The sequence below is a fragment of the Coregonus clupeaformis genome, chromosome 10 (genome assembly GCF_020615455.1).
Source record: "Coregonus clupeaformis isolate EN_2021a chromosome 10, ASM2061545v1, whole genome shotgun sequence".
NCBI lineage: Eukaryota > Metazoa > Chordata > Actinopteri > Salmoniformes > Salmonidae > Coregonus > Coregonus clupeaformis.
The window spans coordinates 48,253,811-48,273,957 of record NC_059201.1 but is presented as its reverse complement, the minus strand read 5'-3'; the positions used below and the strand labels follow the sequence as shown (position 1 = coordinate 48,273,957).

The 20,147-nt window shown below is 42.2% G+C and overlaps 2 protein-coding genes across 5 annotated transcripts; one reads left to right on the top strand and one right to left on the bottom strand.

The window, feature by feature from the left end:
* Positions 1-5,222: 5,222 nt before the first annotated feature.
* LOC121575438 (low-density lipoprotein receptor class A domain-containing protein 2-like) lies at positions 5,223-10,839 on the top strand. 4 transcript variants are annotated; one of them, XM_041888556.2, is made up of 6 exons: positions 5,223-5,637; positions 6,860-7,002; positions 7,275-7,605; positions 8,279-8,479; positions 8,848-8,985; positions 9,970-10,839. In XM_041888556.2, the coding sequence occupies exons 1-6, from the start codon at positions 5,547-5,549 to the stop codon at positions 10,269-10,271; spliced, it is 1,206 nt and encodes a 401-aa protein (XP_041744490.2). In that variant the 5' UTR covers positions 5,223-5,546; the 3' UTR covers positions 10,272-10,839. The 4 variants fall into 4 exon arrangements, with proteins under 4 accessions (XP_041744490.2, XP_041744494.2, XP_041744493.2 ...); XM_041888560.2 differs by having other exon boundaries at positions 5,225-5,637; positions 8,279-8,428; XM_041888559.2 differs by having other exon boundaries at positions 5,225-5,637; positions 8,279-8,437.
* Positions 10,840-16,130: 5,291 nt separating this feature from the next.
* Positions 16,131-17,219, bottom strand: LOC121575454 (G0/G1 switch protein 2). Its single transcript, XM_041888583.1, has 2 exons — positions 17,143-17,219; positions 16,131-16,998 (listed from the first exon to the last, which is right to left on the bottom strand). Exon 2 carries the CDS (start codon positions 16,967-16,969, stop codon positions 16,619-16,621), a length of 351 nt encoding a protein of 116 aa, XP_041744517.1. The 5' UTR covers positions 16,970-16,998; positions 17,143-17,219; the 3' UTR covers positions 16,131-16,618.
* Between the last annotated feature and the right edge of the window lie 2,928 nt (positions 17,220-20,147).

Genomic DNA, 20,147 nt, shown 5'->3' with positions numbered 1-20,147 from the left:
AAAAAACGCGGGGGACTCCCTAAAAATAGAGAAGAAGTGGCGAAGCGAGAGTTTTTACCACAGATAGAACAATGAGACAGATATTTCACCGGATGTATAAATGTGAAACATGCGCTTGTCGTTTCCACTCACTACCAAATATGATATTGAGATTTTATATTATCTGATTTTCACATCATTAGAACACTGTATATAGACATAATATGACACTTGAAATGTATTTATTATTTTGGAACTTTTGTGAGTGTAATGTTTATTGCTAATTTTTTATTGTTTATTTCACTTTGGTTTATTATCTATTTCACTTGCTTTGGCAATGTAAACATATGTTTCCCATGCCAATAAAGCCCTTAAATTGAATTGAATTGAGAGGAAGCCCAATGGCCGGCAGTGGGAGAAGATGGAACGAGATGGATTTTGGCCGACATTCTGCAAATTTTCTCATCGATGAATCATTTCATGTCAATACAGTTTTCTGTTCCCAAAACTACGGTATGTTATGAACATAGTGGATGACGTTTTGTAGACTTTACCCTTTGTAAAAGTTTTTAAAAATCGCGTTGTTTAGGAGTGCAAAGGCGAATTGAATTATTGCACAGGCACACTTCACAGAGGCGTTCCCTAACGGAAATATGTAGACGCATGCGCATGCTTGTTCTGCCCACTATGACATTGGAAATGACAGGCTGTGGTCTATCTTGGTTTAGTTATACAAATCTTTGGTTTGACTCTGTCCAGGAAAAAAGCCCATGAAGTGAGGAATTTTTTAATGGAGGGCAATGAGAGACGGCACTCCCAAGTAGGAGCAGTCCTCCATAGGAATGAATGGGATTTCGATAGTATTTCATTCAGTGAAATGTTTTAAGTACAAAATTACATGTATTTAAGTATTTTTATTGTTGTAGTGGGGACAGTAACATTAGTAATCTCAAAAATTATACTTTAAAGAAAATGTTTTTAGATATTTTTTTATTTGTATGTTTAGCTCACATAATATAATTTAAAAGTATACATCAAGGTGTTTGTAATAGAATACATGTGGCAAAATATTTTTTACAATGTGGGAGAGTGCCAAGATGGAGGCATGGCGGAGTGGCGCAGTGGTCTAAGGCACTGCATCGCAGTGCTAACTGTGTCACTAGAGATCCTGGTTCGAATCCAGGCTCTGTCGCAGCCGGCCGCGACCGGGAGACTCATGGGCGGCGCACAATTGGCCCAGCGTCGTCCAGGGTAGGGGAGGGAATGGCCGGCAGGGATGTAGCTCAGTTGATAGAGCATGGCGTTTGCAACGCCAGGGTTGTGGGTTCGATTCCCACAGGGGGCCAGTATAAAAAATATATATATATGTAAGTCGCTCTGGATAAGAGCGTCTGCTAAATGACTAAAATGTAAATGTAAAATGTAACACAGCGCCCCCTATCAGTCATCTAGTGTGTATATATAAAATATTGGAGATAAGTGGACACTCATGGCATTTCGGCAACTTTGAAAATAATAACTTTATAGGAGTTGTACCTGTTGTCACAGAGATAGACAGAGTACTCATCATGGATATAGTTTCAGCATGGATATTTGCCATAGACGGCTTCCACCATTTAAAGGTAGTCAACTGGGTGGGGATTCCTATGAGTTGGGAGCAATCAGCCAATGAAGAAGAAAATTGACGACTTTAAAATGGAGATAACCTCAATGGCGTTGCCCATGGTATCACAGACGCTATAATGGCACAGATACAAAGATGAGTCCTCTATGTATCTCTATGGCCTGTTGTTCGCATGTGTATCTGCCCTCTCATTGGCTAGAATGGTCCCACCTGATCTCGCCTCCTGCCTGCCTTCTATCTGAGGCTGTGTATTTCCATTGTTAGTGGTCACTTGACCTGTGCCCCCGCATATTGATTCTGTACCCGTACCCCTTGTATATGGCCTCACTACTGTTATTTTACTGCTGCTCTTTAATTATTTTTTATTTATCAATTTTTTACTTAACACTTGTTTTTCTTAAAACTGCATTTTTGGTTAAGGGCTTGTAAGCATTTCAAGGTCTACACCTGTTGTATTTGGCGCATGTGACAAATAACATTTGATTTGATTTGACTATCTTGTCAATATAATAGAGTACTACAGTATGAGGCATAATACCCATAAAACCTAGCAGTCGAACAAGGAAATGGTTCCAATCGTTTTTCCACCATTCATTTTTTCCATAGGGGATTTTAGAAAGACTTAAAATAAGGTCTGTGTTTCTCCTGTATTTACCCCCCAAAAATGAAACGCTAAATAGCTGCTAATGTGGCTATCATAAAGAACTACAAATGCCAGGATGATCTGGACGAGACTGCTGAATTGAGGCAAAGGTAAGAATCTCTGGATGAACTATCAAATGTTAGCTACATTTTGTAATAAATAAATTGGCAACATTTCTTTAAATTGACAATTCTGTGAACTGTCTTGTGCAAGTTTTAAATTGACACAATACCTGTTAGCAAAGGTGTCAGCTAGAGATGACGTGCAGGAGCTTGCAGGGATTTGTAGTCTTGCATGATGTCTACTTTGATGGTAATTAGCATTTTAGAATCTGAGAGTAAATAGAGACTAATATATTGATAAAAGTCACCTTGTCTAAGAGAGATTTACATGGTTATCAAAACATTATGCCAGGGTAAGCCTACACGAAACACAGCCCTTATTTTAAGTGTTTCTAAAATTCCCTATGGGAAAAATGTAATGGTGGAAAAACGATTGGAACCTTTTCCCTGTTTGACCGCTAGGTTTTATGGTTATTAAGACAACTCCACTGAGGGGCTCTATGCTAAAAACCTGGCACTTTGAAACAGCTACGAGCGAAAGTGAATTTTCGTAGCAGGTTAGGAGGGTCGTCACTAGTTATTGTAGCCACAAAGTCATAATTATGTCTAAACCCGCCTATTTCTACAGTTTATCTTCTTAAAATCTGATTATAAGCGTAACCCAAACCACACTGCTAACCTTATGTCTAACCATAACCAAAAAGCTAATTGTTGTTTTCATGAATTTGTACGATATAGCAAATTTGTGACAACCGGTTAGAGAGCATTTTCCCTAACCCTTTCCCTAACCTTAACCTAATTCTCCTAGCCTGCTATGTTAATTCTCCTAATCTGCTATGGAAAAGTAATGTTCGGTCGTAGCTGTATCAAAGTTTTTAGGGAATCTCCAAAAGCGAGCGGTTGAGGTTTTTCTCCTCAATTATTGGAGGTTGTGACTAGATGGAGTACAGCTACGACTGGAAGTGTCTTTTCGTAGCAGATTAGGAGAGCAATTTAACTAACCCTAACCCTTTTCCTAACCTTAACCTCAGTCTCCTAACCTGCTACGTTAATTCTCCTAACCTGCTGCGTAAATTCTCCTAACCTGCTACGAAAAGAAACTTCCAGTCTTAACTGTATTCCACCTAATCAGAACCATTATTGGACGCATTTGTCCATGATTGGATGAAACCTTGGTTAGTGCTATCTGGAATACTTGGGACATCCCTACACTAAACCCTAACCTTAACCCCTAACCTTAACCATAATCCTTACATAACCCCAACCTTAACCCCTACCTTAAAGGTAGACTCAGCTAAATGTAGCACCACATATATTGAGATGAGCAAGATGCAAGACTTCGCTCTCACATAGCCACACACAGTATCTGCGTATGTGCATGGTTTCACATCACGCTGTTACAGCGTGGTAGCCAGGGCACCAAAACAGCAGAGAAGTTGAGCCTCGTGCTTCAACGCTCTGGTTGTTGCAGAAATGTACCCAGTATGCTGTTTACTTTCTGCATCTACATCATATTGCTGACTACCTTTCCCAACCAAATTCACATAGAAATGTGAGTTATAGATCTGTAATTCGCATTAAAAGCAGTTTTTGCTCTTTTACTTTCAGTTTTGTACAACAGCTTCAACAGCTAAAAATACAAAAAAATACAGCGATTTAGATGGTACAATGATGTTTGTTTTGACACATAAACTGAAATTAGTTGAACTATTAGAATTATAGCAACCAGGAAATGGCGGAGCGATTTCTGCATATTGCACCTTTAATCGTTTAAAATTTCAACTTCAAATGGGTGAAGTCAGAGTTGGCCGGGACATCCCATGTTTAGACTACCATGAAACCTTTATTCAAGTCTGTCCAGGAATGACAGGTTAGTGCTCACTGAAAATACAGGTCAAAAGGAATACAATAGAATGCTTCTCTTATTTCATTAGCTGTAAACTTAATGCATTTCCAATGGAGGGGAATATACTGTACTGTATAACTCCACTGTTTCAACCTGGGAAATACCATGCAGCAATTGTAGGATAACAGTGGTGATATAGGTAATAGTTCAGTGAGGATATCTAGTTTAGGCCTCTCTAGGATGGTAAAAGATTATGATAACTAACTAACCCCCTTTCATCTGTGCTTTGGTGATCCAATTGCTTGAAGCAGAGTGGCCCGGCGACAACATTATAGCTGTATTGTACTACAAGACAGTTACTTTGAAAGGCATCTTAATTATTGATTAATTTCTTATTCTGAAAATAACAGGTGCTCAGATTTACACTCACAGTAAATCCCTAATTCAGTGAGTGTCACTCCAGGGTTCTCTTGTGAATCTCTTTTAATGAGCCCCCATCATCCTTGACCTTGAAGAGGTGTCAGTTAGAGGTCTAAGTGTCACTGTAAAGCCAGGGATTAAATTGTCCCCTTACCCTGTAAGCAGTATATGGACACGGTATGACAGCAATCCATGCTTTGGTTTATTTTTCCTGGCACTGTTTTCCCTGGCACTGCGATTTATGCCATAAATGCTAAAACGTAAGCATGCGGAAACAGTGCCAGGGAAACTAAACCAACACATGAATTGCTGTCATACCGTGTCCATAGACAGTTTACAGAGTAAGGAAACCAATGTATTTTGGGTAAACACATCTAAGCATTTGTGTGCATTTAACAATTAGGCTACTAAGAAAAATGTTTTTAACTAGCATATCCAAGTGCACCAATCCCTTTAGCTAAATCAAGTCTTGCAAGTAAAACTACCGACGTTAACTTTTTCAAAAGAGGAAGAGAGACAGATGGAGAGCTGAATGCGCCCTACTTGAGAGTCGGTGAATGGGTGCGGATAGAGGGGCCACCGATCCCCTCCTACTTTGGAAACATTGTATTGGTGCTGTTGTCATGGAAACCGCAGGACACGTAGTTGGATTCGACAAAGATGGGGGCTTCAAAGGAACAAAAGCCAAAGTGTAATTTTCCTAAAGGCGTCAGAAACATTAAAAGGGAATACTCCTCATGCCTCCCTCATATGAAGACCGCGCTTCTCTTGGCACACCAGCAACCGAATGTCCACAAAGTGCATTTAGCAAGATGGTTACTTTCCGTGAAGAAGATAATTTTACACCGAAACAGACACACATGCAACACATTTGAGGAGTTTGGGGGCTTGGGATACGCAGTCTCCGAGTGACATAGGGAGTGCGCGCCAGAGTGGAACAACAGCCTTTGCGCTTGGGAGTAGGCTACCGAGATGGCCAAGAAGGGGAATCAACTTCAGAGCCTGTCAAAAGTGTTTGTTCTGCTCAGCGTTATGACAGTCAAGACCAATCCACTTGAGACGGGTAAGAAGATGGAAGGTCAATTTCAGATGTATTCCGTCGCGGATTCAGCTACTTGACACGTTTTGCCATTACTGTGAAGAACTGCCTTGTGCGCGTAATTTATTTGTTGCTCCTGGCTCTCTCATTGCGCCACTGGGCTTTTGTAAATTAAAACAGTGTGTCTTTCTGAGTCACTGTAATGAAGCATCAATATTATATTCGTTACCTAAATAGCCGTTGATTTGAACTCTTTTTTCTGAAACAAATTGCCATTCAAACAAGCAGATACCATGGATAAGAAAAGAAGGCATAAGGGATGACCAAGGAGTTAGGGGATAGGCCAGCAGCTGAATGATCATTTGTCATGTGACAATTCTTAATTTGTGAAATAATAGTTTACACAGGGGTTTGAATGAGTTTTATTCAACTTTAATTAATGAAATATTTAGTTTTCTTTTTGTTCACTTGTATTCCACAGAAATAGCCTACAGACTTTTGACATTAAACTTAATTAACTTTTCAGAAATCTATGCTTTTATCATTATCAACAAAATATAATAATTGGGAAAGAAACATCAGGAGTTGCCCCATGCCACCATAGTTGTCTTTTCCCCACTGGACTTTATCCCAGTGAGAACATACCAGAGCTGTTTATTTTTACCTGTAAAACCCTTTATTGGGGACTTGCTGTTCTGCTGTTGTCCATGTTTTGGACAGTGCTTCTCTTGCGGGCAACGTGTTTATTTGGGTAGTGTTGTTGGACTGGTGATTTCCCATCAGTAGTACTTCCCAGTCCTCTTCCTTGGGACATTCCGGGAGGTCAGTGCAGGAGGATCCAGTGGTTGCCTGGGGAAACAGAGCTTATAAACCCAGGAAGGGGTTGTAAATCTTCCCATTATCTGGCTCACTGTCCAGAGTGGGTGTGTAGCAGCATCAGTTGGCCCCCAGCCACCATAGCCAAGATGTCTGGACTTTTACATGGCACAGGGATAGTATACTTGACCTGTAACTGCAGGGTTGCTGGCTCAGGTCCTGTTCTGGTTATTTGTTTCTTCTATTCACCTGTAACAATCAGCTGTAGACTAACTCAGTTGTGTTTTAGTTTGTCATAGTTTTTAATATTTCAGTATAGGTCAATGGGACTGTGGAGAAACAGAGAGATGTTTACACATCACATCCTCACAGACAAGTAGTTTGCTCCTTCATGCTACTTCCATTTAGACATCTGTTGGTTTTCCTCCAGTCAACGTGGTGGACTTCTGTGGCCAGAACATCCGGGGCGATGGGATGATCGTCAACTCACACCAGGAGTCCAAGAAGTACTATTTTGTCACCATGGGAACGGACTGCCATCTCACCATGCAGGCCGCCTCCCCCAAGGACAAGGTGCCCACCACTAGCCACACCCCCTCCCTTTTGTGCTCACTATACACATGTATGCCTAATATCCCAAATCAACTCCTAGTCCTTGTATAGATCTTAAAGGTTTGGATAGGTATATGCAATATGGTAATATGTTCACCTTGACTTCTTACACCTATCCACTCCTCTCAGATCCAAGGCAAGGGTTAGGGGTGATAATCCCAATATTTTACACATTATCTTCCTTGCAATGTCTGTCAGCTAAACATGCCCCCCCTCCTCCTCTCCCCCTGAAGGTCCAGTTCCACTTCCGCTTCTTCCTGGTCTACAGCCTGCTTCGTTTAGCACCCCAAAGTCCATCCCCCCTCTTCCCTGAGTCCCCCCGGGGCACTCAATTGGAGCCCTCGACTCCAGTGGTGGATCCAGGGGACCCGTGTCATGCGGGGTCATACATTCAGTTCTATGACGGGCGGGACAAGAACTCACCTCCTATTGGACCAACGCTGTGTGGGAAGAGCCCACCTCGCCCGGTGCTGTCCACGGGGAATCACCTGACCCTGCGTCTGGTGACCCGAGGTACTCTGCCTCGAGTGGATTTCGTGGGGGACTTCACCTCCTTCAGACTGGGTGAGACATGACGCCAGCCACGTGGGCCTGAGTGGGCCCGGGCCCACCCACTGGGGAGCCAGGCCCACCGAATCAGATTGAGCAAAAAAAATAAACACTTATTAGTGTTTTCCGAAATGTATTTGTCTTTTTACCTAAACATGCAAACACCATCAGATAGAATTCATAGCAAGCAGTGCACTGGAATGACATTCAGATGAACTGGAATGACATTCACTCTCATGGGAAAGGTGGCCAAAAATAACTAACTGAACGCCACACCCCTAATAAGCGACGAATATGACTGCATTGAGGCATATGTCACTGTGATTCTATGGCTATATACACCATGCCACTGCCAGCTTCATTTGTTAATTTAGCAAACAAGACAGCCCATAATCCAGTGCCTCTATCACAGTCAACACACCTATATTTTAGCTTTAATTAGTTTTAAAAATGCAACATTTTCTGTCAGCCTCATGGTAAAATGTGTAGAATAGCATGATATTAGCTACAAAACTTCACATTTTCCTCTGCCCCATGGTAAAATGTGTAGAATTGCAGGAAATTAGCCCCCCCCCCAAAATAAAAAATTATAATCTAACTCATCAACACAATTGTAGCCTACTCACGAGCTGTAGTTTGTGCAGTTTGTAACCAATCAAATGTACCATCTTGGTCTATCCATTTTCAGGTTTTAACCAATCAGCGTGCAGCGGTGAGCCTTACTTCCCATGTCGTAATGGGAAGTGTATCCCCATGAGTCTGGTGTGTGATGACAAGGGCATCGATAACTGTGGGGACGGGAGCGACCTGGAGGATCACCTGCCCTCAGGGTGCAAAGGTCACTCAGGTATCACACCTGTGCAGCTACCTGTTCAACAGGCCTTTAAAGGTGGTCTATGTAGCCCCTAACACACTTCAGACTAAATCTCACTATTATTACACTATTCCACTGTTTATAAACTTTTAAAGGAGTGGGGCAGTCCCACTCCTCACATATTTGTTTATTGGTTAGGACACAAGTAGAGAGGAAGAGGAGAGTGTCCTGAAAAAGCGGTAGGCCGCATCCGAACCCATACTGCAGCAGTAGACAGTATGTGCAACGGCTTAGATCACAAGACCACCTTAAGCCACCCAATTGTATTATTCTACCACTCTTCTAACCTGTACAACGTTTTGTTACTGTAAATTGGACTGTGTTCTCAGTTACCTTACCTAGTAAAGAAAAGGTAAATAACACCTGTGTCATCTCCTCAGCAGGTCAGCTGACCCCAGCCCAAGCCCCTCCCCCAGTAGTGACCCCACCCCCTCCTGTCTTAAACCCGCCCACTTTGCCCATGTCCACCTATAGGAACTGTGGCACTCCGGACGGCGTACCCAATCACGACTCAGTGACAGGTGAGTGACAACTGGTACAGAATAAATAGCTCAACCCAAACTGCTTTACTTGTACTGTATCTCACAGTGGCTTTCTTCAAAGATCCCTTACTTCTTAACTGCTGGGTAAGCCACACAACTTGTGTAGGGAATGGGGTATTGTTTGTGTCTGGAAACTCTATTTCAGCACAAAGTAACGGGAACCTAATTGAAATGCAAAGCACATCAATGACAGGGGGCATAAAACTAATTGGGATGCCCATAGCTCTTAACTTCCACCTTACTGGTTGTAAACCAATAAACTGTGATGGATTCTCAGTGGTGAATATGACCCCTTTGAGTTCCCAGTCACCATTGTTGCTTTTCTAATGACACTGGTGCAAATAGATACTGAGGCTAGATTGCCTTTTTGTCTGTGCCAAGCCACCAGATGTCCAGCCAAGACTACAAAAGTTATTTTATTCATTCCCGAGTGGCGCAGTGGTCTAAGGCACTGCATCACAGTGCTAGCTGTGCCACTAGAGATCCTGGTTCGAATCCAGGCTCTGTCGTAGCCGGCCGTGACCGGGAGACCCATGGGGCGGCGCACAATTGGCCCAGCGTCGTCCAGGGTAGGGGAGGGAATGACATTTGCAACGCATGGCATTTGCAACGCCAGGGTTGTGGGTTCGATTCCCACGGGGGGCCAGTATGAAAAAAAAAAAAAAAAAAAAAGTATAAAATAATGTCGCTCTGGATAAGAGCATCTGCTAAAATGTAAATGTGAAATGTCTGGCGAAGGGGAGAAAAAATTGGCTGTGGAAATGGCCAGTCATTTGTTAACAGGACATGTGTGTAAATTGTATATTTTTTGTCTTAAATTGAAGGATGATTTGATCATCGAAGAATACAAGGAAAAGTCTTTACTGTGATTTGGCAACAAAGTATTTGGATGGTTTTACTATTACAAGCAAGCAGATCCCATTGCTAACTGTACTCTGCTTTCATCCCTCTACACTCCCACAGATTCTCCTCCCTACCTGTCCCTGTTGGCGCTCTACATTGTCCTGGGTGTGATAGCTGGTGTGGTCCTGCTGTGCTGGTGCTGCTGGTCTCCGGGCTGGTTCCTCTGGAGGATCAGCATTTGCCGCTTCTTACCCTGCTGTAACTCAGCCTGTGCCTCCTGCCAACTCTGTGCCCGTAGCTGTGTCCAGAACAAGGAGCACCGACCAGCTAAGGTCTCACCACAAGGAGAGGTCCCAACCAACAGTGCTGCATTGGCCCCCCTCACCACATCCACGGCTAACGCCACCACTCTCGCTGTGTAGGAGGGCAATGCAGTCGCTATGTAGCTCAGAACTGTTGTCGCAATGAAGCATAACTGCTATGATGGCTAACAGTGAGACAGATGGACTCACGGACATGATGACCCATACTTCCTGTTTTAGACTGATGGACTGAGATGATACTCATATTTTTGCTGGGTTACAAGGACTGTTAATGTCATGGAAGAAGGAGTGCTGCAAAGCTGAGACTGTTCTTAAAACGGGGAGAGGCTTTACATTAGAATGTTTGAGTCAGTGTAGGTTCTTGATTTTTGGTGCTTTACACAATGAATGACTGACACTACCTTCTTCGGACTGTTTTGTATTTAAAAGTGTGTTAGATTGGACCAACATAGAGGGTTCTTCTCTGAGTGTATAAGTAACCCAGGTTCACCTATTGAATTATATCTATGTTGGAATAAGTCTCCTAGTTACAAAAGCATGAGAAATCCTATTCCCCTCAACTTTCCACACCCATCAACCTGCTCCCACTGAAATGTTCACTTCCCACACATGTATGCCCCTTACCCAGCAGGGACTATATTTTTGTTAATAAAATAAATCCCACTCATCTGTTTTTGAGGAACTTTATGTACCATGTTGGGGGCAACCACACATATGTCGGTGCTCATGTCTGCCATGTACACTGACCCTGCCTTGAGTAGACCCATAACCTTTCTTAATTTTCCCTCCGTGCTTATTGTGTAACTAGATTACACAGTTCCCCCGCCTGATTTTGAGAGCTGCTCTTGAGGCTTCGTAAGGGTGACATGCTTGACTAAATGCTGTTTCTCTACTCTTGAGTTGCCAAGCGACAATTGAAGGTATGCTCCCCCCAACCACTCAACCTCTCTCTCTCTCTCTCTCTCTCTCTCTCTCTCTCTCTCTCTCTCTCTCTCTCTCTCTCTCTCTCTCTCTCTCTCTCTCTCTCTCTCTCTCGCTCTCGCTCTCTCAGACTTAACGCGCATGGATATAACCAACACTTTCTTCACGAGGTCATGGACTGAGCTGAAAGAGCTCATAATGAACAATGAATCAAGTGCATTACTTTTCTACACTAGGGCTTCTGTCTAACTTTCAGACGTGATACCAAAAACGTGTTGTCAATATCACAAATAAGAAGTCATAGGGCTATTTTTCTGTCCCATAGACCAAAACGATTTGTGTCCCTAGAACTACTATTGTGTGAATACGTTCTTTCTCAGATACAGTGGGGAGAACAAGTATTTGATACACTGCCGATTTTGCAGGTTTTCCTACTACGATTTTTAAGCAATTAATTTGCATTTTATTGCATGACATAAGTATTTGATACATCAGAAAAGCATAACTTAATATTTGGTACAGAAACCTTTGTTTGCAATTACAGAGATCATACGTTTCCTGTAGGTCTTGACCAGGTTTGCACACACTGCAGCAGGGATTTTGGCCCACTCCTCCATACAGACCTTCTCCAGATCCTTCAGGTTTCAGGGCTGTCGCTGGGCAATACGGACTTTCAGCTCCCTCCAAAGATTTTCTATTGGGTTCAGGTCTGGAGACTGGCTAGGCCACTCCAGGACCTTGATGCTTCTTATGGAGCCACTCCTTAGTTGCCCTGGCTGTGTGTTTCGGGTTGTTGTCATGTTGGAAGACCCAGCCACGACCCATCTTACTGAGGGAAGGAGGTTGTTGGCCAAGATCTCGCAAAACATGGCCCCATCCATCCTCCCCTCAATACGGTGCAGTCGTCCTGTCCCCTTTGCAGAAAAGCATCCCCAAAGATGGTTGGGATGGTGTTCTTGGGGTTGTACTCATCCTTCTTCTTCCTCCAAACACAGTGAGTGGAGTTTAGACCAAAAAGCTATATTTTTGTCTCATCAGACCACATGACCTTCTCCCATTCCTCCTCTGGATCATCCAGATGGTCATTGGCAAACTTCAGACGTGCCTGGACATGCGCTGGCTTGAGCAGGGGGACCTTGCGTGCGCTGCAGGATTTTAATCCATGATGGCGTAGTGTGTTACTAATGGTTTTCTTTGAGACTGTGGTCCCAGCTCTCTTCAGGTCATTGACCAGGTCCTGCCGTGTAGTTCTGGGCTGATCCCTCACCTTCCTCATGATCATTGATGCCCCACGAGGTGAGATCTTGCATGGAGCCCCAGACCGAGGGTGATTGACCGTCATCTTGAACTTCTTCCATTTTCTAATAATTGCGCCAACAGTTGTTGCCTTCTCACCAAGCTGCTTGCCTATTGTCCTGTAGCCCATACCAGCCTTGTGCAGATCTACAATTGTATCCCTGATGTCCTTACTCAGCTCTCTGGTCTTGGCCATTGTGGAGAGGTTGGAGTCTGTTTGATTGAGTGTGTGGACAGGTGTCTTTTATACAGGTAACGAGTTCAAACAGGTGCAGTTAATACAGGTAATGAGTGGAGAACAGGAGGGCTTCTTAAAGAAAAACTAACAGGTCTGTGAGAGCCGGAATTCTTACTGGTTGGTAGGTGATCAAATACTTATGTCATGCAATAAAATGCAAATTAATTACTTAAAAATCATACAATGTGATTTTCTGGATTTTTGTTTTAGATTCCATCTCTCACAGTTGAATTGTACCTATGATAAAAATTACAGACCTCTACATGCTTTGTAAGTAGGAAAACCTGCAAAATCGGCAGTGATTTATACTTGTTCTCCCCACTGTATGTTTCAGATTCAGGTTTATTTTTATTCAGAAGGCAAAATTGATTTCTACCACTACCTTTGTACTATTGACACAACCTCCATATTCAAAAGCAAAGTGTGTTTTTTTTTTAAAGCTTATAGTCGTATATACGTTTGTCTGAAATGTCATCATCAGACCTGGGTTCAAATACATGTGTATTTGAGTAGCTGTTTATTTTTATTTTTTATATATATATTTGAAAATACTCAATACAGCCCAAAACAAGTAAAATTGTATTTGAATGGTTATTTGTAAAAACAAATAGTCTACCAAATTGTATTTTCAAATACTTATTTCAAATACCATTTTCAAATACCAGGGTTAAATGCATGGAAGTGTATTAGTCAGTGTACTTTTAAATACTTTCCAAGTGTATATTACGTGTATAAATATTCAACTACTTCTCTTTTAAAATATAAGATATCTGAATACTTACTTCGAAATGTTATGTGAAGGTAATTGAGATATTTGAAATAGTATTTGAACCCAGGTCTGGTAATCATTATCTATGTATACTTAATTTCTCATGGTATTTGATCCACAAATAACAAGGAAACCGTATGCGTAATCACCACAGTCTAATATGTAAATATATGTTTGACAATATTAAACTTAGAACATTAAAGATGAATTCGACATTGCCTCATGTTATAGGGTAAATCCATTTGACTTCAATCACTTTTTGACAGCACCCCTTTTGATTTGAACAAAACCTTCCATACATATTAGCCCATTGTAGAAGTGCTCAGAAAGTGACTTTTTGGACCTGAATGACAAAACATTCAAGAGATAAAAGTGCTCAAAGTTGACCTATTTTGCATACCCCACCATCCCATGTCTTCATCAGTGGAAAAGATAAACGGCTGAGATTGATATAATTTAAAAGCTTACAAACAGGGTTGCAAACTATTTTAGAATATATTGAAAAAAGGTTAGTAATATTTTATTTATTTATCCTTAAATGTGAATTATCAAAAATATTTTTTTATATTCACATATGTTGTAACTTAGACCCTATTTTACATCATCTGAGGTTTTGTGTTGTGCCCACCATCAGTTGAGACACAACGTGCTCTTGAATACTTTAAGCACCTTTTATCTCCTGAATGTTTTGGCATTCAGGTCCAAAAAGTCCCTTTGTGACCACTTCTTCCATGGGCAAACATGTATGGAAAGTTGTGTTTAAATCAAAAGGGATGCTGTCAAAAAGTGATTGAATTCATTTGGATTTACCTTTCAATTGTCTGATATTTGGCAGACATAAGACATAAGACAATGAACTTTGACTGGTCTGTCTCGCTCTCCCGTCTCTCCCTCTGTTTCTGTCTTCCCTGTCTCTTTCTCTGTCTCCTTGTCTATCTCTGCCTCTGTTTTATGTTATAAAATGAGGGTAGGTAGAGTATTCATCTGGAGCAGAATATAATTGCTGCCTGATTGTTCATCCTCTCAGAGAGCCTTGTTGACAATTGTAAGCGCTTGGCAAGGTCTCACAAATCTCAAACTGTGTCTGTTGCCACTGTAACTACTGGTAACCTTTCAGGACAAATCCCTCTCCTTCTACAAAGAGAACCCTCTGCTGTTTGAATGGTGTTTAATCCCTACCTCTCTATGCACTACAGCCTGACATTGATTCTGGGTTTATTGTTGCCTTGGTGAAACATTACTTCTCGATTAGTCGATTTTTCAAGGTGAGCATTCAGTTGTTTGAGCTTTCTCAAGTATATATGCCCAAGGGACTCAGAGTCTACAGGAATAACAGTTCTTGGTGCCACATGAATCCAAATGTTATTACCGCATCAGACTATTTAGATGAGTAAGACAAACATGTTTGCAGCTCAGGGACAATTCTACAGTATCTCTCCCGATTTAGAGCACCTCCAGCTAGTAATGTGTCTGTCTTTGGATATCTTTGGATATCCAAACACTATTATTAGACACATTTACATAGTAGGAAGAAGACATATTTCTCTCTTTTCAGCTCGGCCCAGTTTCTGGTGTTAATCACTTGTGATTATCTTTGTTTGAGCTAAATGTGCCACATTGTTCGTTTGGTATCTCAGTCGGCCAAGCCACAGGAAGCATCATCTATGATTCACACCCACAGCGCGTCAGCCTCATGACCCTATTTAACTAGGCCAGGCCTCAATGGACATTGGCTTTACAGGGGAAAAGGTAAACACACCGAACCCAATGACACAAAACTGTATCTTCCTATTGCAGGGGAGGCTAGAATCTTGAGCCCAGACCCTCATAAGAGTAATGATTGCTGGCACACAATGGAAATAATAATAGATGGCAAGCACTTTACACTGTAAGGGGAAGGCAGGGATGACCTCATCCAACACCAATGTATAGAACCAACCTGGATGATGCACAGCAGACATAGAAAACAGTTATTGTGAGATGGAGTTGTTTCACACAAATTCCTTTCTGTCTCATGCTGCAAAGTGCATGAAATCCATTTAATCGTGGATTTCTAGATTTTGCCTAGATTAAATGTTGCACATGTTAAGGTCATTCCAGTCTTAATAGCAACCATTCAACATCAGCAGTTACCATCTTACTCACAAAGAGCAATCAAAGGTTACCCATAGCCTCCCTGTGTAGCCTTCCTGCCCACTATGTCCTCTCCCCTGCCAAGGTGTCTGTGCCTTTGTGGTACAAGAGGTAGAGACTTGCTCTGCAAATGCATGGGTCACAGATACCCCTCCGTGCCTGTTCCCCTTCCATAGCTACACCTGTAAGACCCTTTTAAGGAATTTATCCTTCATTCATTACTCTCTTGAAGCAGCTTCTTACAGATTTGACAAGGTTGAATTTATGAAAAAAATTGTAACATTGCTTTCACTTATCCAATCACGTCTAGTTCAATGATTGTCTCAAGGTGTGGTGGTAGCAGGAAGGAAGAATGCACATATGGCCCTTTCTTATAGGCTACATTTGGGGCCCTCTGCGTACCCAGTATGAAGGCGACCTCTAGTGGCTGTTGGTGTGATGCAAGAATGTTCACAAAGAAAAAGAGCCACTATTGATAATTAATACACTTTGATACTCCTACTCATTTTCGTATTACAAAGTTGATCATGAATGTGTTCATATTTGGGCGCTTATAAATAATATATCCCTCTCTACGGAAAAATACCATCTTCAGACAATGTGAATAAAAATATGAATTTATTGAGTAGCAAAACATCTAATATATTTACAGCATTGACAAATTAGCACTTTTAAAAATCTCATTCAAAAATGTAACTCTTTTGGCACCATGGGATGGAACCTGGGCAACTTGAGAGAAGTGCAGAATGAGACAGGTCATTGACTGCACAGCAGCGGCCCTGCTATCTCTCACTAGCCGACAGTAAGTCTGACAGCGGATCTTTTGCCTTCCTGCGAACCCGGACTCAAACTTCAGCTTGGGGGATTCCACTTGACGCGTCAAGGTGGGCTACCCAAAGCAGCGCAGCGAAGCGCAGTTAAACACAGACAGTCAGACCACTTTTCTGTTGACTGCTTGAGGTTGCCATTCATTCGTCTTGTGAAGCTATTTCGAGTGCGTGTGTAGCGCACCGTATTTGGCGTGGCAAGGACTTATACAGTTCCTTTTAAATATGTAACAGTGTTTTGGCGCTGGCTCTGGGACGCTCTTTACGATGCGTGCAGTCGGTTGACAGCACATGCGCATCTCTGCGCCCCCGTCGCCTGTTGCAGCTTCTTGGGAATGGTGATCTGCTCGGTGGCTGAAAGTGTTGCTACCTCCTCCTGTCGCCTTCTCTCCTCCGCCTCCAGTGTCTTCTGCTCCCGGGCTATCAGCAGAGCCAGCTCTGCGTCCAGCGGCTCCCCGGAGGAGAAGGGCTGGCAGACGGTTTCCACCAGGCCCAGAACCGTTCCCAAGAAGGCCACCACGGAGCCCACCAGGTACACCTTCAGCATGCGGCGGCTGGGCTTCTGCGCCAGCATCTCCTTGGCGAAAGGGATGATTTCGTGCATGGTGTCCATTTCGGTTGGATTATGTTGTCTGATTTTGACTGGGGAGAGAAGAAGAGAGTTTTAGTCACAGGTGTTACCTTTTGTGTATGCAGTTGTAAATTGTAACAAATAAGCACTTTTTATGATCACAACATCAATGTGCGAAAAAGCAGGACAATCACGTGCAATGGTAGGCTACTTACTTTATTCAAGTAGGTTGATCTTGTCCTTTTCAGGAGATGTTATTTGCCACTCCAAGTGCGTTCTGTGTCGCTTGAGCACTACGCAATGGGAGCTTCTCGTTTATAAAGACGTGGTTCTTTTAATCCACGCCCACTTGGTGACGCTTTATGAAGATTGAGCACGAGCCCAATCTTCTGCCAAAATAGAAGGAGCATGAGTCCAGTTGAACGTGAGCTACGTGTTACAATAGTGATGCAAACTCTTCTCACACTCTCTCACCCACTCTGTAAACGATGGCTTATTTGTGTGTGTAGCCTATATGTGTCTCTGTGCCTCTTGTAGCTGCCGGTACCAAATTATGCTAAGTGGTGCTTGTTTTGATTAATCCCATAGAAATATGCAAACTATTTTCATAGGTTATTATTAGGCTACTGTTTAATTACCATCTTCAATACCTGGTCGTTTATCTACTATAAAATAAAGTATCAAATCAAATGTATTTATAATGCCCTTTTTACATCAGCAGATGTCATAAAGTGCTTATACAGAAACCCAGTACTATGCCTACCAAATCTTTTTAGTGCACAATTAAAATATGTACAACAAAATTCAATAAAATGTTGTACATACTAAAATTCTTAATTGTTATTCTGTATAAAATTGTTAAACTTGACACCTGTGGGCCATAAGCAGATGCTGAGATCAGACTGTTTCAATTAAGTCAAAAGCCATAAAAACCAAGTCACTCTGCTGTCACGTCCATCACGTCTGCAGACACTGTGAACTCTGTCTGTACTGACACACACACACACACACACACACACACACACACACACACACACACACACACACACACACACACACACACACACACACACACACACACACACACACACACACACACACACACACACACACACACACACCACTTCCTGAGCAACTGTGACTAATTTGGGAATGCAGCCGATTGCAGCTGACCAATGTTATAGTTTCATGACTTGACCAGTCATACATAATTCCCTATGAATTTGAGCAATGAGTGAGTTTTGGGAACCAGAAATGTGGAAAACGAGAGGACTCTTGGCCAGTGTTAAGCATGTGAAGGGTTTTTTCTCGCTTCACCATTGTTTGCAGACAATAGGAGTTTGTTGAGGGGTTTAACGAAGACCTTGTATTAGTGGACACTTACGCTTGTCATTTTGCAGTTGAAGAGTTTATTTCCAAAACGCTACATCCACCAATTTTTCACATTTGTGTTTTTTCACCAGAACGAATTGCTTATGGTTACCTTCATGTGTGTGTAATATATAATACTGTTCTCAGATGTTTTATTAATAGATTTTAGATGTGTATGAAAAACGCTATATATCCATTGTTTAGCTGGAATGTTCGTATCCTGTATATTTGACTGTGATACAGTGAGGGAAAAAAGTATTTGATCCCCTGCTGATTTTGTACGTTTGCCCACTGACAAAGAAATGATCAGTCTATAATTTTAATGGTAGGTTTATTTGAACAGTGAGAGACAGAATAACAACAAAAAAATCCAGAAAAACGCATGTCAAAAATGTTATGAATTGATTTGCATTTTAATGAGGGAAATAAGTATTTGACCCCCTCTCAATCCGAAAGATTTCTGGCTCCCAGGTGTCTTTTATACGGGTAACGAGCTGAGATTAGGAGCACACTCTTAAAGGGAGTGCTCCTAATCTCAGCTTGTTACCTGTATAAAAGACACCTGTCCACAGAAGCAATCAATCAATCAAATTCCAAACTCTCCACCATGGCCAAGACCAAAGAGCTCTCCAAGGATGTCAGGGACAAGATTGTAGACCTACACAAGGCTGGAATGGGCTACAAGACCATCGCCAAGCAGCTTGGTGAGAAGGTGACAACAGTTGGTGCGATTATTCGCAAATGGAAGAAACACAAAAGAACTGTCAATATCCCTCGGCCTGGGGCTCCATGCAAGATCTCACCTCGTGGAGTTGCAATGATCATGAGAACGGTGAGGAATCAGCCCAGAACTACACGGGAGGATCTTGTCAATGATCTCAAGGCAGCTGGGACCATAGTCACCAAGAAAACAATTGGTAACAGACTACGCCGTGAAGGACTGAAATCCTGCAGCGCCCGCAAGGTCCCCCTGCTCAAGAAAGCACATATACAGGCCCGTCTGAGGTTTGCCAATGAACATCTGAATGATTCAGAGGAGAACTGGGTGAAAGTGTTGTGGTCAGATGAGACAAAAATCGAGCTCTTTGGCATCAACTCAACTCGCCGTGTTTGGAGGAGGAGGAATGCTGCCTATGACCCCAAGAACACCATCCCCACCATCAAACATGGAGGTGGAAACATTATGCTTTGGGGGTGTTTTTCTGCTAAGGGGACAGGACAACTTCACCGCATCAAAGGGACAATGGACGGGGCCATGTACCGTCAAATCTTGGGTGAGAACCTCCTTCCCTCAGCCAGGGCATTGAAAATGGTCGTGGATGGGTATTCCAGCATGACAATTTTTTTATTTTTTTTATTTCACCTTTATTTAACCAGGTAAGCCAGTTGAGAACAAGTTCTCATTTACAACTGCGACCTGGCCAAGATAAAGCAAAGTAGTGCGATAAAAACAACAACACAGAGTTACATATGGGGTAAAACAAAACATAAAGTCAAAAATACAACAGAAAATATAAATACAGTGTGTTCAAAAAAGCAAGTTATGGAGGTAAGGCAATAAATAGGCCATAGTGGAAAATAATTACAATTAGTATTAACACTGGAATGATAGATGTGCAAGAGATGATGTGCAAATAGAGATACTGGGGTGCAAATGAGCAAAATAAATAACAATATAGGGATAAGGTAGTTGGGCGGGCTAATTTCAGATGGGCTGTGTACAGGTGCAGTGATCGGTAAGGTGCTCTGACAACTGATGCTTAAAGTTAGTGAGGGAGATAAGTGTCTCCAGCTTCAGAGATTTTTGCAATTTGTTCCAGTCATTGGCAGCAGAGAACTGGAAGGAATG